At 39.6% G+C, this 17483-nt stretch overlaps 2 protein-coding genes across 4 annotated transcripts in view; one reads left to right on the top strand and one right to left on the bottom strand.

The window, feature by feature from the left end:
* Chic1 (cysteine rich hydrophobic domain 1) overlaps positions 1–17483 on the bottom strand; it is a 62484-nt gene that overhangs the window by 12593 nt on the left and 32408 nt on the right. For all 3 annotated transcript variants that reach the window (XM_045140698.1, XM_045140699.1, XM_004660926.2), the window contains exons 4-5: positions 3657–3713; positions 2975–3034 (exon numbers count right to left, since the gene is read on the bottom strand). In XM_045140698.1, the coding sequence (XP_044996633.1) occupies positions 2975–3034; positions 3657–3713 (117 nt within the window). The remainder of the gene's footprint in view (positions 1–2974; positions 3035–3656; positions 3714–17483) is intronic.
* On the top strand, positions 942–1437 carry LOC101614785 (histone H3.3-like). The gene has a single exon (XM_045140702.1). It carries the CDS (start codon positions 987–989, stop codon positions 1392–1394), a length of 408 nt encoding a protein of 135 aa, XP_044996637.1. The 5' UTR covers positions 942–986; the 3' UTR covers positions 1395–1437.

Below are 17483 nucleotides of genomic sequence, written 5' to 3'. Positions count from 1 at the left end.
GATTTTTTTTTTTATAATCATGGAAAATGTTAATAAAAATTGGCAAAAAAAGAAAAAACAAAAACCAAACCAAAACAAAAAAATATAATAGGGCTGGAGAGAGAGTGCAGCAATTAAGGTGCTTGCCTACAATGCTTAACAACCTTGGTTCAATTCCCCAATACCCATGTAAAGACAGATGCACTAAGTGGTGCATGCATCTTGAGTTCTTTACAGGGGCTAGATGCCCTGGGGCACCCATTCATATTGTCTTTCCTTGAAAGTAAATAAATAAAATTAAATAAATTGCCAGGTGTGGTGGTGTATGCCTTTAATCCTAGTACTCGGGAGGCAGAAGTAGGAGGATCCCAAGAGTTCAAGTTCACCCTGAGACTACATAGTGAATTTCAGGTCAGCCTGAGCTAGAGTGAGACCCTATCTGGAAAAACAAAAACAAACAGTAAAACTAATAATAATAATAATAATACAAACCCAAGATAAATGTAGAGAGAGAAACAGTATTATTCCTTGTTTATGAGATGCAAATAGAGCTGCACATGGTGGCACACACCTTTAATCCCAGAGGCAAGAGGATCACCATGAGTTTGAGTTCAAGTTCACCCTGAGACTACATAGTGAATTCCAGGTCAGCCTGGGTTAGAGTGATATCCTATCTCAAAAAACAAACAAATAAACTAAAAAGAGAGATACAAACAGAATTATGATGATTACTATTGTAATTTTAAGACAGGGTCTCTCTCAGGTATCTCAGGCTGGCCTTAAACTCACAATGTAGCTAAAGATGACCTTGAATTTCTAATCCTCCTGCCTCTGCTTCCTCAGTACTGGGATAAAAAGCACACACCACCACACCCAATTTATGCAGTGCTGGGGATTGAACCTATCTTATGATTAAGGTAGCACAGCTTTTAGTAAAAATACTGAACCTGGGCCCACCGAGCTTGCAGCCTTAGGAGAAGGGGGGTAGGTGAGGAGGTCTTTATACCATGGCTCCTACAAAGCAGACTGCCTGCAAATCCACTGGTGGTAAAGCATCCAGGAAACTATTGGCTACAAAAGCGACTCACAAGAGTGCGCCCTCTATTGGAGGGGTGAAGAAACCTCATCGTTACAGACCTGGTACTGTGGCTCTTCTGAAATTAGACACTATCAGAAGTCCACTGAACTTGATTCGCAAACTGCCCTTCCAGCGTCTGGTGCGAGAGATTGCTCAGGACTTCAAAACAGATCTACACTTTCAAAGTGCAGCTATTGGTGCTTTGCAGGAGGCAAGTGAGGCCTATCTGGTTGGCCTTTTTGAAGATACCAACCTGTGTGCTATCCATGCCAAACGTGTAACAATTATGCCAAAAGATATCCAGCTAGCACGCCGCATACGTGGAGAGCGTGCTTAAGAGTCCACTATGATGGGAAAAATTTCATTCTCAAAAAAAATTTTTTTTTCTCTTCCTGTTATCGGTAGTTCTGAATGTTAGATATTTTTTTCCATGGGGTCAAAAGTTACCTAAACATAGGATTGCAAGTGGAAAACTAGGGGTCAGCAATCAGGTTTTGGCAGTTTCTTCATTTACCTTTGTGCGTGGAATTTTAATATAAATGTGGGGATGTAAAGCATTAATACAAGTCAAAATGTTTCAGTGAATAAGTTGCAACAGTTCATCTTTATAACAATTATAAATAAACCTGTTAAATTTTTCTGGACAATGCCAGCATTTGGAATTTTTTAAAGTAAATTTCTTATTGATGGCATCTAAATGGTGTTTGTAGCATTTTTATCATACAGTAGATCCTATCCATTCACTATATTTTTCTAACTGAGTTATCCTACATGCAAGAACATGTTTTTAATGTTGTCCGTCTTCTGTGTTGTTCCTGTAAATTTGCTATTAAAATACATTAAACTATAAAAATAATACTGAACCTATATTAAAATGTGTAGTTTCTTCACTAAAAGTTAATGAAAGACACGGGGAAAAAAAAGCCAGGAATATGAATCCAAAATTCCAAAGTCAATTTCTGTTTTATGCGAATTAAAAAAATTTTATTTATTTGCACATGTGTGTGTATAGGTCTCTTGCCACTGCAAATAAACACCAGATACTTGGGACAATTTTTGTTGTTGTTGTTGTTTATTTGTTTTTCAAGGTAGAGCCTAGCTCTAGCCCAGGCTAACCTGGAATTCGCTATGTAGCCTCAGGGTGGCCTTAACTCACGGTGGTCCTCCTACCTCTGCCTCCCAAATGCTGGGATTAAAGGCATGCACCACCACACCTAGCTGGGACAGTTTTTGTGTCTGGCTTACATGGGTACTAGAGAACTGAACCTGGGCCAGCAGACATTGCAGGTAAGTGCCTTTAACTGCTATGCCATCTCCCCTGCCCTTTATACAAGTTTTGATAAGATTACACTTAGAGGGCTGGAGAGATGGCTTAGCGGTTAAGCGCTTGCCTGTGTAGCCTAAGGATCCTGGTTCGAGGCTCGATTCCCCAGGACCCACAAGGGGCCTGATGCACAAGGGGGCCGCACGCATCTGGAGTTCGTTTGCAGTGGCTGGAGGCCCTGGCGCGCCTATTCTCTCTGTCTCTATCTACCTCTTTCTCTGTCTGTCTGTTGCACTCAAATAAATAAATAAAAATAAAAGATTACACTTAGAAATATTTTGTTCCATAGCAGCTGTTGTCACCACCATAGGCTATGGTTTGTGACTGTCAAAAGAAATAAAGGTTATATAATGCCTTCATCTGAGCACATTGGTTGACACTTTTCTAAGATCTAAATAACTGTTAAGTTTTAAGATATTTTAGGTTGGTTACAAATCTAAGGAAAAAGAAAGGTAATGTCTACATTCCAAGTGACCAAAGTTCAGGCTGATAAGCTAAAAGGCAGGAAGAATAGATGACAGATGATAAAGACAGTAATATGTTACATTTTAGATGAAATCCAAAAATTGTAATTAAAATAGCTTTATACTTACATACTCCATCATATTGCTGGTTTCACATTTCCTTTTGGTCAACTTCCAGTGCAAAGCAAGCTAAAAAAGTAGAGTTTTGCTGAAAAAATTTCTATCAAGTTACACTGCAACCTATACAATTTGAATAAGTCACTAAAAAATACATATATAAGACATAGCACTTAAAATACCTTATATAAAGAGAGTTATGGAGATGGCTTAGCAGTTACAGGCATGTGTTTGTAAAGACTGTTGGCCCTTAGCCAGGCATGGTGGTGCATGCCTTTAATCCCAGTACTTGGGAGGCAGAGGTAGGAGGATTGCCATGAGTTCGAGGTCACCCTGAGACTACATAGTGAATTTCAGGTCAGCCTGGGCCAGAGTGAGACCCTACCTTGAAAAACCAAAACAATAAAAAATAAAGACTGTTAATGGTTTGATTCCCCAGTACCCATGTAAAGCTAGATGCAAAAATCTGGCATTTGCAACAGCAAGAGACCCTGGAATGCCCACATGCACATTTGCAAATAAATAAAATAAATAAATAAACAAACCTTGTAATGAATATATATATTAAGAACTGAGCGTTAGTTATATAATTCATTTCTTCATGTCCTAAGAAATCCCACTTACTGCTTTTTTATTTTTCAATTTGACAATGCAAATATATGAATGGGGCACTTACTTGCTCAAATTTTCTTACCTTGTGATATAACCGGTTATTTTCCCATTCTAACAACTTCTGAATTGACCTTCTGGTCTATGAAAAAGGATCAAGATTCTGTTATAAGACGAACCGAAGAACACCATAAACTAAGTATACCTGTGATTTTCCGCTTTCTTAGAAGATCCTATTCATTTCTCTTCTTCTATCACGAATCAGAAAATAAACACTAACTGACAAAAATTGTCACTTTGGTGATTACTATGTGGTTATAACAAGAGATAAGCTATCAGATTTTAATTTATGCTTTCCAAAATGAAATATGACCTGCTGTGCTACGTGGCCATTCGTACTGCACTTTTATGAAAACCAACTGTCAGAACACAGATACTGCTCCTCTGAAGGAAGGTAGGAAGGTAGCCAGCCCATCTGCAGCAAAGTCTCTCTGACAAGCAGCCTCATAATATAAAATCCTCCTCCCTGCCCCTGCTGAGAGCACAGGGAAAAAGTAGGCCCGAAAGAGGGCAATGGAAGGGGGATTGTGACCAAATTACAGTGTTAAAATTCTCAATAAAAAGTAGACACAATTCCTGTTGGTAGGCATTGTTAATTTTGAAAACTGCTATTAAAATGAGCTGATTTACATGCCAGGCTATATCTGAAGTGATTTCTGAAACATAAATATACAAAACTATTCTACCTGTTCAACTACATAAGTGAACAATTCATGGTAACTGAATTCTACACAAAGCAAATTCAATTGATACATTTTAAAATGGCTACATTGCAAAACTATCAACTAGAGTGTATCTTGGGATCATTAGACTTGATGTAATATCTAAACAAAAATCATATAAGTAACCAAAAAAGAGACTGAGTTAATAATTAAAAATCTTTCCAGGGCTGGAGGAGTGGCTTTGTGGTTAAGGCATTTGCCTGCAAAACCAAAGGACCCAGGTTCAATTCGCCAGGACCCATGTTAGCCATATACACAAGGGGATGCACGCATCTGGCGTTCGTTTGCAGTGGCTGGAGGCCCTGGCATGCCCATTCTCTCTTTTTCTCTCTCCTTCTTTCTCTGTCAAATAAAATAAAATAAAATAAAATAAAATATTTAAAAAAATCTTTCCAAAAATAAGGATTCAGGTCCATATGGCTTCAACTACAAATTCTACCAAACAGGTAATCAATTAATTTTTTTTGTTGTTGTTGGTTTTTCGAGGAAGGGTCTCACTCTAGCCCAGGCTGACCTGGAATTCACTATGTAGTCTCAGGTTGGCCTTGAACTCATGCGATCCTCCTACCTCTCCCTCCTGAGTGCTGGGATTAAAGGTGTGTGCCACCACGCCTGGTCAATTAATTAATTTTTTAGATTTTCTCATGTATCCCAGATTGGCCTTGAACTATGGATCCTCTTGCCTCTACCACCTGAGTGCTGGGGTTACACTTTATGCAGTGCTGGGGACCAAACCCAGGACTTCATGCATACTAGGCAAGTACTCTAACAACTGAGCTATGTTTTCCACCTTTTTTTTTTTCCTTTGAGGTAGGATCTTCCTCTAGGCAAAGCTGACCTGGAATTAAGTATGTAGTCTCAGGCTGACCTCGCACTCACAGTGATTCTCCTACCTGTGCCTCTTAAGTGCTGGGATTAAAGGTTTGTGCCACCATGCCTGGCTCCTTTTTTTCCCCTCCTGAGGTAGGGTCTTGCTCTAGCTCAGGCTGGCCTGGAATTCACTATGTAATCTCAGGGTGGCCTTGAAGTCACAGCAATCCTCCTACTTCTGCCTCCTGAGTGCTAGAATTAAAGGCATGTGGCTCTACACCCGTCTGTTCCCACCCCCTTTTATTTAACAACAGTATTTAAAGAAACAATACCCAATTCTCCAGAAATTCTTCCTGAAAATTGAAGGAACACTTTCTAATTGATCCAAAGCCAGACATACATACAAAAGGAAAGCTTACAATCAATATCCTTCGTTAATATAAACACAAGATTCTCAACTAAACTAACAAATTTAATCATACTCAAATCAAATCAATCCTAAGAATACAAGGATAAACTAATGTAATGCATTATATAATAGAATGGAATTAAAGGAAAAACACATGACTACTGTTTTACAGCAAATTCCTTGGAACTGAAATATTCCCTCCTGAAGAGAGGATGGAAGCTCTGGAGATTCAGGTGGTCAAGTCTGTAAGAGAGCTGGAATTTAAAAGGTCTCAGGACCAAGAAATGATAAACAGCTGCACAGGGGCAGACTTAGACCAATGTTATGCAGCAATTGAAATTCTTCCTCCTGGGGGAAGGAAGGAAGCTCAGGAGACTCAGGAAGTCAACAAGTCTGGGGAAAAGGTTGCAAGACCAGAGCTAAGGTTATATAAAGGGAAAAGAATTGCTTTGGAAGAGACCTTTTGACCAGCAAAGCTGCCTGCAGGATGTGTGCTCTAGGGGCATAGCTTCCATGAGCTGTCACTTATGTTGGAGTGGGCTTTTTGGTAACGTAGCGTGTTAGGTGTATGTATGTGTATGTGGTGCTCCATGCATTCACTTGTGCAGCTGGAAGAGAACCTCAGGTGCCCCCTTCATGGCTCACCTGCCTGTTTTTCTTTTTTCTTTAAAAATTTTATTTATTTATTTATGAGAGAAAGAGGCAGGGGAGAGGTAGAATGAGAATGAATGGATAAGCCAGAGACTCTAGACACTACAAATGAACTCTTGTTGCATGTGCCACCTGTGCATCTGGCTTATGTAGATACTGGGGAATCAAACCTGAGTACTTGGGTTTTGCAGGCAAGTGCTTTAATTACTAAGCCATCTTTCCAGCCCACCTGCCTATTTTCCTTACATTAGAGTCTCTTACTAATTCCAGATCTTGCTGTTCATGAGCCCCAGGGATTCTTTGGTCTCTGATTCTCATAGGACTAGGGTTTCAGATGTGTGGTCACAACCAGCTGTTTAAATGGATACTGGAGATTCAAACTGGGGCAGTTTCAGGCCTGCCTCAGGCCCTCATGCTTGCACAGAAAGTGCACTTACCCACTGAACCAACTCTATAGCTCAGAATTTTTTTTGAAAAGTAAAAGAAAATCAACAAGTCTTTGCAATGACTAATAAAAAATAGATGACGGGCTGGAGAGATGGCTTAGTGGTTAAGCTCTTGCCTGTGAAGCCTAAGGACCCCAGTTCAAGGCTCGGTTCCCCAGGTCCCACGTTAGCCAGATGCATAAGGGGGCGCATGCGTCTGGAGTTCATTTGCAGTGGCTAGAAGCCCTGGCGCGCCAACTCTCCTCTCTCTCTGCCTCCTTCTCTCTCCGTCTGTTGCTCTCAAATAAATAAATAAAAATAAACAAAAAAATTTTAAAAAAGAAGCTCTTCCCTACCTGGTAAGCCTCTTTAAAAAAAAAAAAAGATGACTCAAATCTCAAGTAAACTCATAAATCACATGTTACAACTAATATCACAAAGTATCACAAAGGTACAAAGGGGGACTGGAGAGATGGTTCAATGATTAAGGAAGGCTTGTCTGCAAGGCCTAATGACCTGGGTTCAATTCCCTAGTGCTCATGTAAAGCCAGATGCACAAAGTGGCACATATGTCTGAAGTTTGTGATGGCTAGAGGCCCTGGCATGCCCATTCTCTCTCTCTCTGTCTCTTATTCTCTGCTTGCAAATAAATAAATAAAATGTTTTTTGGTTTTTTTTTTTTACAAAGGGTCATATGAGACTATAGTAGACAATTATGCTTCACCAAATTAGATAACCTAGAAGAAATGGATAAAATTCCTAGAAACAATCTACTAAGACTGAATAATGAATAAATAGAAAATCTGGGGCTGGAGGGATGGCTTAGAGGTTAAGGCATTTGCCTGCAAAGCCAAAGGACCCAGATTTGATTCCTCAGGACCCATGTTAGTCAGATGCACAAGGGGGCACATGTGTCTGGAGTTCATTTTCAGCTTCTAGAGGCCCTGGCACGCACATTCTCTGTCTCTCTGTTTCTCTCTCCCTCTTTCTCTCTGTCAAATAAATAAATAAAAATAAGAAAGAAAATCTGAACAGCCCAATAATGAGTAAGGGGGACTGAATCAGTAATGAAGTTTTCCATCAGGAAAAGTAGAAAATTAGATGGCTTCATAGCTGAATTCTATAAAAATTTAAAGAAGAATGAACATTAATCCTTCTCAAACTCTTTCAGAAAACCTGGAGCGAACACTTCCAAACTTATAAGACCAATATTACACAGATAACAAAACCAGAAGGATATTACAAGAAAATAAAATCACAGGTCAAATGTCTAAGGAACATAAATGCTAAAACCCTCAAGAACATGCCAGCAAACTGAACTCAGAACATCAAAAGGATTACTTACCAGTATATGGATTTGAATCAGTGTGATGCAATATAGCAATAGGAGGAAGGACAAAATACATGCAGTGATCTCAACAGGTATGGAAAACACATTTGACAAAATTCAATATTCCTTCATTATAAAAAGTTCAATAAATTAAGTAAAGGAAGAATGTTCCTCAATATCATAAAGGTCATATGACTAGCTCAAAACCAACATCATACTTAAGTAAAAACAAGAACCCTTTTCTCTAAGATCAGGAATAAGACAATGGTGTCAACTCTCACCAATTTTATTTAACACAGAGCTAAAAGCACTAGTCTTGAGTAATTAGGAAAGAGAAATAAAAAGGCACTGAAAATCATAACGGAAGAAGTGTAACTGTTTCTGTTGATGACATGATTCTAGAATTGAAAAACTTAAAGACACTACCAAAAACTGCTACAACTGATAAGTTATAGGACATAGGATCAACATGCAAAAAACATTTATCTCCAGGCACAGTAAACATGCATATCATCCCAGAATTTGTGAGTTTCAGGCAGGAGGTTTGTGAGTTTCAGGCTAGCCTGAGCTACACAGTGAGATCTTGTCTCAACAAAACAAAAAATAGCCATTTTTAAAATTTTTGTTTTTACTTTTTGAAAAATTTATTTGGAAAGAGACAGGGAGAGAGAGAGCGCGCGCACCAGGGCCTCCAGCCACTGCAAATGAACTCCAGAATCATGTTACCTTGTGCATCTGGCTTATATGGGTCTTGGAGAATCGAACCTGGGACCTTAGGTTTCACAGGCAAGTACCTGAACCACTAAACCATATCTCCAGAACCCCCTTTCTTGCCCCCCCCCCCCGAGGTAGGGTTTCACTCTAGTCCAGGCTGACATGGAATTCAGTATGTAGTCTCAGGGTGGTCTTGAACTCATGGTGATCCTTCCTACTTCTGCCTCCCAACTGCTGGGAGTGTAAAGGTGTGCACACCTGGCTATTTTTTGTTTTTGTTTTTGTAAGACTACCCCTTGGTTGAGACAGGATCATTCCATGTTGCCTAGGCTGGTCTGGAACTTGCTATGTAACCCAGGCTGGTCTCATGAACCTCCTGCCTTATATTTCAAGTGCTGAGATTACAAATGTACTCCACCATGCTCAGTCAGTTGTGTTTCTACATGCTACAGACTATCCAAAAAATAAGCTAAGAAAAATCCTAATTTGTACATTTAAAAAATCAGTAGTAAATTTAATCAGGAAAGAAGGTCAAATATCTGTATTATGATCATGGGATAGAATAACCAATATTGCTAAACTGCTCAAACTACTCAAAGCAATTTACAGATTCAATTCCAATGGTATCTTTCATAGAAATAGAGAAATCAACTCCAAAATTTGCTCTAAACCACAAAAGACCACAAAGGTCAAAGTAATGTTTTTTTTTCTTTTTTGGTTTTTCAAGGTAGGGTCTCGCTTTGGCCCAGGCTAACCTGGAATTAACTGTTAGTCTCAGGGTGGCCTCAAACTCATAGCAATCCTTCTACCTCTGCCTCTTGAGTGCTGGGATTAAAGGTGTGCACCACCACACCCAGCATAGGAATCTGGAGAAAGAACAAAGCTAGAGACCTCTCATGTCCCAATTTCAAACTATATTTTAAAGATATAATGATTAAAAATAAGGCACTGGTAATGAAACTGACAAGTAGACCAGTCAAACACAATGCAGAGCCCAGGAAAAAAATCTATCTTTAACAAGGACACCAAAATACACAATGGATAAAGAAGAATCTCTTCAATAAGTAGTGTTGGAAAATTTGTTACATACTTGTAAAAGAGTGAAGTTGGCCCCTACCTTACACGATACAAAAATTAACAGAGAATAAAGGCTCAAATATAAGACTGAAAGTTATAAAGCTCCTAAAAGAAAACATAAAGAATAAACACCTTGAAACTGCTCTTGGTAATTTTGTATATGATGACAAAAGTATTGACAATAAAGCCGGTGCATGCCTTCAATGCCAGAAGTAGGAGGATTACCATGAGTTCAAGGCCACCCTGAGACTACTTAGTGAATTCCTGGTCAGCCTGGGCTAGGAGTGAAACCCTACCTTGAAAAACCAAAAAAAAAAAAAAAAAAGTTTTGACACTAAAATCAAAAGTGAGTCAGATAATATCAAACTTAAAAGTTCTGGAAGGGGCTGGAGAGATGGCTTAGCCATTAAGCGCTTGCCTGTGAAGCCTAAGGACCCAGGTTCAAGGCTCGGTTCCCCAGAACCCACATTAGCCAGATGCACAAAGGGCGTACCCATCTGGAGTTCGTTTGCAGTGGCTGGAGGCCCTGGCGAGCCCATTCTCTCTCTGTCTCTATCTGCCTCTTTCTCTCTCTTTTTGTCACTCTCAAATAAATAAAAATGAACAATTTTTTTTAAAAAGTTCTGGAGGCTAGAAAGATAGTTGAGTGGTTAAAGGCACTTGCTTGCAAAGCCTGCCATTATGGGTTCAATTCACCAGTACCCACATAAAACCACACTGTGTCTGGAGTTCCCGTGCAGTGGCAAGAGGCCCTGGCACACCCATTCTCTGTCTTTCAAATAAACGTACTTTTTAAAAAGAGGTTCTGGACATCAAGGAGAAAATCAACAAAATGAAAAAAGGCAACATACAGAATGCAAGAACCTATTTGCAAGTGGGGTTAATATCCAAATGAGTAGAAACCAACCAAACAATGGGCAAAGAACCCAAATAGACTGTTCTTAATAGGAGGTATTGAAATGGTGAGCAGGTATATGGAAAAGGTGCTAAACATCACCAATCATCAGGGAAATAAAAATCAAACTCACAATGACATATCACTTCACATCTGTTAGGACATCAATTTAAAAAGACATAACAGGCTGTGTGTGGTAGTACACGCCTTTAATCCCAGCACTGAGTTAAGAGGATCGCCATGAGTTTGAGGCCATTCTGAGACTACATAGTGAATTCCAGGTCAGCCTGGGCTACAGGGAAACCCTACTCCCCCCAAAAGGGGGTATGTGTTAGGTCAGGACAAGAGTCACTGAGGACAGCAGGAGGGCAACAGAGGTCATCCACATTCCTCAAGGAACCACGCAGCCACCATCCCTTCCTTGCCTAACAATGCCCCAGGACTAGGTTTCCGGCCCCCTTATCTCCCAGGACACCAGGTTAATGTTCTGGTGTCACATCCAGGCTATTTTAGATCTCCCCTGAAGAAACCTTTTCTTTACTTCTCCCTTCCTCACTTTCCCCCAACTGAAGAGCTCTAAATAGCCCACTATCTTTAATCCCAAATTGACTGCTCTGCTCTTGAGAGTCAATCCTGGCAACTTGTATATTTCCTGAATAAAAGCTTCCATCTTTGCCTCAGAGTGGTCTCCGTGTGCTACGTCCACGGCGACCTCGCCTGTGTAGCAAGCAGAAATGCTTCTGCACTGGAAGAGAGCTGAGGACAGAGGGCCAGCACTCCTCGGAGGGATGCCCCCGGTGACCCCTTGGCAGTCAGTTACTGTAAAGGTTCCTGCTGCCCATGAAGTCACGACGACCTAATTGCTGGCGCCAATGCTGTTTCTTTCCTGCTTTCTTCTAGCTGTTTGTCTAAGAACAGCTAATTCAACACTTATTAGTAATCATGCACGCAATCAGAGTACAAGAAACAATCTAAGCATTGAATGTGCCCCTCCTATGATTAGGGCAATAGAGGAAATGTATAACTCTACTAGGAATAAAAAATTAACTCTAAAACAGTTTTTAGATGGTATAGAGTAGAAACAGCTTATGATGTTTTAGAACAATACTGATCCTGAGAATATGAAAGTAGAAATGTTGATCGGTAGTGTTCATAAGAAGCATGACAGTTCTGCAGAAAAGGAGTTACAAAACTTAGGCATTCCCACCAGGAAACTTTCTGGGGGATATGTTCAGTACTTGATCAAGGGCAGATGGTGGACTCCTAGAGCTGGAATCTACTTAGTTCCATTCCCCTATGAGGGAGGATATGATGAATTCGGTAATAGATGGGTGAATTATGAAGAAATAAGGAGGCTATGGCATTCTCTTCCATTTATGGGAACGCTTAACAAGGAAGCGTAAGCCTTGGTGTTTATACAGTCCTTGGGGTATAAGAAATAAGTAACCTGTTATTCACCTTACACCTAGTTTCTGTTTGTATAATGTTGTGGTCAATGATACAAGGCATCCTTCTTAAAAAATGGGTACAGTTCCTGCCTGATCAACATTACATGTATGCTTACAATAGAACAATACTTAAGATTGTTTAGATTAATGATTTCTGAAATCACTTGTTGGCTTGCTAAGTTTCCCTGTGTAATCTGTATAAAATCTTCATGAAACCTTCAGTAAATTGCAGCAGCATATTCAACTTGAGTGTGTCTGTCTGTCATTTCCTCGCCGAATCCCGAGTTCTCCCTGAGCCTTCGCCCTTGTTCTCCCTCGGTCCTGATCTCCCCGAGAGTCAGTCCGCGGCATCCGTGGTCTTGGTCACTCTCAAACCTTACATCTGGTGCTTATGAATCGGAGCAGGCTTCCAGTTGCCCTCTTGGGCATCCAGACCAACTTCACCCTTGACCAGACCACCGAGCTGCCATTTAACCCTCTGAAGGCTTTGGACCATCTCTGTCTGATACAGGCTCTCACACCCCCCATGATTTGGCCTCACTGTTCTTCCCGTCTCTATCTGCTCCTCCCTAAGTGTCCCTCTCAGGTTGACTCCTCTCAGGTTTCACCCCTCCTCACGCTGGCATGCCAGGCTACACCCCTCAGATCTAGGCCCCAACCCAAGGTCTCGAGAAGGAGACCATCTTGGGACATCCCCTCCCCCTCCCTCCTCTTCCTCTCCCTCCTGAGCTCTCATCTTCCACTGCCAGCTGCTTTTGCCATTGGGAGCACAGTCGCCCTCCCTGCCCAGCAACAGGCTAAAAAGCTGACAGGTGTGACCTGTACGGCCTCTGCCCATGTGGGAGGTGCATGTCCCATTCACCTTGACAGGCCAGGCTGTCATATTGATGTTCTGTGTAAATCCAGCTTAAGCTCTGGTTTATTTTTCCTATCACCTTTTTTTTTTTTTTTTGCTTTTTCCCTTTCTCCTTAAGACCATAAAGCCTCTACAACTCTTGGACGACATCTTTTTCTGCAACTCTGCTTGGCCACATCCATCAGCTGGACAATGGGACCAAATGGCCTGAGAATGATACTTTTTGATTTCCAAAGTCTCACTGATTTGAAACAAACTTCTGTCAACATACAGACAAATGATCCAAAATACCCTAGCCTTCATGCTGCATGCACAGCCCTGCTCTACCTGCTCTTCTTACCAGGTCCTTCTAGCCCCCTTGCCTGAACAGCTCCTCCAGCTCCCTCAGTCTCTCCTGACGCCCTGCCTGGTTAACAAGGTTTGATTTTAGTCTCCAGAATTGTAAATAGCATAGAGATTTAAAATGGGAATGCATAACTTCTGAATAAATGAATGAATGTGTGAAGGGGAAATGGTTGTCTACAGTCTATATGAAAAGTGCACTTGAAATGAATGTGTGTATGACTATAGGATGGATGTGGCTCACAGCCCTAAGGCTGAAGAAGGCCTTCTGTTCTGAGCAGTGCCATTTCATTGTGGGGATATTTTCTGCTGTACTAGTCCACTGTACTAGATGGCATAGCCAATTTTTACTGTTGAGTGTCCCCAGAAGGAACACTAACTGTAATTAAAATCATAGGAAAAAAATGCAAGATTCTCTTACTCTTAAAGAGTTGTAAAATGTCAGGATCGAAAAGTTGCCTTATAGTCTTGAGGGAAGACCAAAACTCTCCCTGGAATTTAGGGGGAAAAAAAGTCTCTTCCTTAGCTTCCCTGCGGAGCCAGGGGGCTGCAATCACAGGGAATCTCAGGATCCTGGCCCCAGCATGATGATGACTTCTTATAGGAAATTTGTAACTGTTTCACATTTACTTTATCTTTCTATGCTTCTATGGAACTACTAACAGACAATAGCCTCAAGATTAATATTTAAATTTAAAAGTACTCAATACTAAATTTCTAAAAATTTTTCTAAAATTTCTAATAATGGTTAAACCTGCTTTCATATTTTTTTAAAAAATGTGTTTCAGGAAAGTTATTAAAAAAAAGTTCCAAAATCTATATGTTTATTCTGGGTAAACAGTATAAGCCAAATATGGTCATATTAAAAGTCTTATGGGCCAGGCGTGGTGGCGCACGCCTTTAATCCCAGCACTCGGGAGTCAGAGATAGGAGGATCATTATGAGTTCAAGGCCACCCTGAGATCTTAATTGTATGGGAAAATAGTTTTATGGAAACTGTACTTTTCTGCTCATTTCATTCTACAAGACTATTGTTATTCAAGAAAAATATTGATTAAAATTACATATAAAAAGTGAAGAAATAAAGACATTCCTAGAGAAAAACTGAGAATATCCATTGTCTGCAGACCTACCTTGCAAAAAGTACTAACAAATTTTTTAGGTTGAAACCAACAAACAGTGGACATTAATTTGAATTTACAGAGAGAAATAAAATAAAATCCAAATGAGTTCCATGTAGGATAAATTCAGAATCATTCCAAGACTTAGTGAGAAACAAACATCGTTCAGTATGGTTAAAGGTACTTTCTTGCAAAGCTTGCCAGCCCAGGTTCAATTCCCCAGTACCCACATAAAGCCAGATGCACAAAAAGGCACATGCATCTAGAGTTTATTTGCAGTTCCAAGAGGCCATGGTATGCCCATTCTCCCTCTATCTCTGCTCACAAATTAATAAAAAAAAAATTGAAAAAGGTAAAAAATAAATACTGAAAGCAGTAAGAGATGAAGCTGATTTCAAAATATACTCAATGAGATTAGCAGCTACCACCCTTCACATCAGAAACTATGAAGGTCAGAGGTACTGGGGTGGCATTTAAATGCTGAAAGAAAAATTGCCAATCAAGAATTCTGTTAAAAAAAAAAAAAGAAAAATGGCCAGGTGTGGTGGCGCACACCTTTAATCCCAGCACTTGGAAGGCAGGGGTAGGAGAATTGCCAAGAGTTCAAGGCTACCCTGAGACCACATAGTGAATTCCAGGTCAGCCTGGGCTAGAAAAAAAGAAGAAATTAAGAAACTATCAAAGAAGGAGTAAATAAGTTTATTGTTATTAGAACTGTCTATAAGAAATTCTAAAGGGAAAGCCAGGTGTGATAGGTCTTGTCTATAATCCCAGTACTTGGGAGGCTGAGGTAGAAGAACTGCCATAAATTCAAGTCCAGCCTGGGCTAGTGTGAGAGACTGTCTCAACAACAACAACAAATTCTAAAGGGAGTCCTTTAGGTTGAAACAAAAGGATACCACATGGCAAACTGAGTCATATGATAAAATAAACAGTACTGGCAAAAGTACACACACATAATATTGTTGCACTTTGGATTGAAAACTTCTCTTCTTCCTACATGATTGATGCAAGAGATGAATCATAAAATGAAAATGATTATTTATGCTAATAGGTTCATGATATTCAAGATACAATTTGTGACAATCACATAAAAGGAGAGGTGAGGGCAGATACAAAAGTAGACTTTGCATACTACTAAAGCTAGACAGGTTTTAAATCAAACGAATGTATTATAAAGTTGGAATTAATTGTAATCAGTAGGAAAAACAGACACAAAAGGACATGAGAAGATATATGGTTGTTATGGATACCTTATGCTACTTCTGTCAAATATTCTGTTACAGACAGAACAACATTAAATATAACAATAGCCTACTACAAAAGCAGTTAAACAAAATAAGGAGGTAATAGAGGAATTGAGGAACAATAAAGGTATGATAGATTGAAAGCAAATAACAAAATAGGAAAAGCAAATCTTTCCTTGCATGTTATGGGCCAAATTATGCTCCCTCAAAATTTACATGTTGAAGTCTTAACCCTCAATACCTCATAATGTGACTATACTTGGAGTCATAGAATTTAGGGAGACAACTGTGTTCACATGAAATCTTTTGGGTATGCCCAAATCTAATGAATGGTATTTTGTGTGTGGGGAGGTACTGGAGATTAACCTCAAAGCCTTGTATATACTAAGCAAGAGTTCTACCACTGAGCTACATCCCTAGCTGTTTGCTTATTTATTTTGGTTGTTTGAGACAGTGTCTCATGTAGCCCAGGCTGGCTTCAGACTGCTATATGTAGCTAAGGCCTTAGTTTCTGATCATCTTGCCTCCACTTCCTACGTTGGGATTATAGGCAAGTACAGTCACACCCTGCTGTCACTGGTAATCTTTTTTTCCATTAGAGTAAGCCTTTATTATGTTTTTTAAATAATATCCATTTGTACACTTACAAGGTTTCTTGAATATTTGGTTTTTACCTGTGTTTATTAAAGCAGTTCATAAGGATTTGATGTTTCATCCTTTTACTAATGAAGCCTCTAATAACCTATAGTTAATTACATCTAAATGCTAAGTTTATATGCTTTCCCATTTAGTTAAGCCTTCATTTATGAGATTAAAAACTAGCAAGGGACCTGGAGTGATGGCTTAGCAGTAAGGGCACTTGTCTGCCAAGTCTATATAAGATAATAAAAAAACAATATAAGATAATAAAAGGATAAATTCATCATGAGGAACTAATAATTATAAACATCCATGCAATGAACAACAAATCTACAAAGTATGGAAAAATGGGCAAAACTGAAGGGAGAAATAGGTAAAACTATAATAGTCTTTGACAATCTACTTTCAATAATGGATAAAGCAATTACGCAGAAGATCAACAAAGAAACTCAGAGCTTGAGTATCATCAACTAATCACACCTAGTAGACATATAGAAAACATTATCCAAAACAATATACTGCAAATATTTTTCAAGTGCATATGGAATATTCTTTGGGACAGGCCACATGCTATGTCACAAAACAAGTCTAAAATTTTTAAAGGGGTGGTGAGAGAATGAATCAAATATAAGGACATAAGAATAAGCCATATGAAAATATAGTAAAATAAAGTCTAGTTTTAATTGGTAAACCAATTTAAAAATATAGTTTTAAAATATTGTTTGAACAAAGGTCCCCTTTTTGGGTGGATAAATCTGCTCCCAGAAGCCATAAGTTATTAATTATAAAATCCAGTGCTTGGAATGAGATGTCTACCAATGAATTGTTGGTCAGAGAGGCTATAAAGGTCCCTAAAACAATATAAGCTATCTTCATTGTTCTTGGTTGCTCATCAAAACTAGATAGAGTTGGACATGGTAATGCACACCTTCAATCCAAGCACTTAGGCAGAGTTCAAAGCCAGCCAGGGACCACAGAGTGAGTGCTAGGTCAGCCTGGGCTAGAGTAAGATCCTACCTCAACAACGACAACAACAACTAGAGAGAAGTCCCTATTGCTGAAGACACTATATGCTTTATTTGCAGGACATAGAGAAATCAAGCTGGAACTGAGCTGGAAGCTTCCTCCCTATTGGTTAGTTTTCTTCATGTTGAAAGGTGCTATGC

The sequence above is a fragment of the Jaculus jaculus genome, chromosome X (assembly GCF_020740685.1).
Source record: "Jaculus jaculus isolate mJacJac1 chromosome X, mJacJac1.mat.Y.cur, whole genome shotgun sequence".
Classification (NCBI taxonomy): domain Eukaryota; kingdom Metazoa; phylum Chordata; class Mammalia; order Rodentia; family Dipodidae; genus Jaculus; species Jaculus jaculus.
This window is presented reverse-complemented; position numbering and strand designations above follow the sequence as displayed.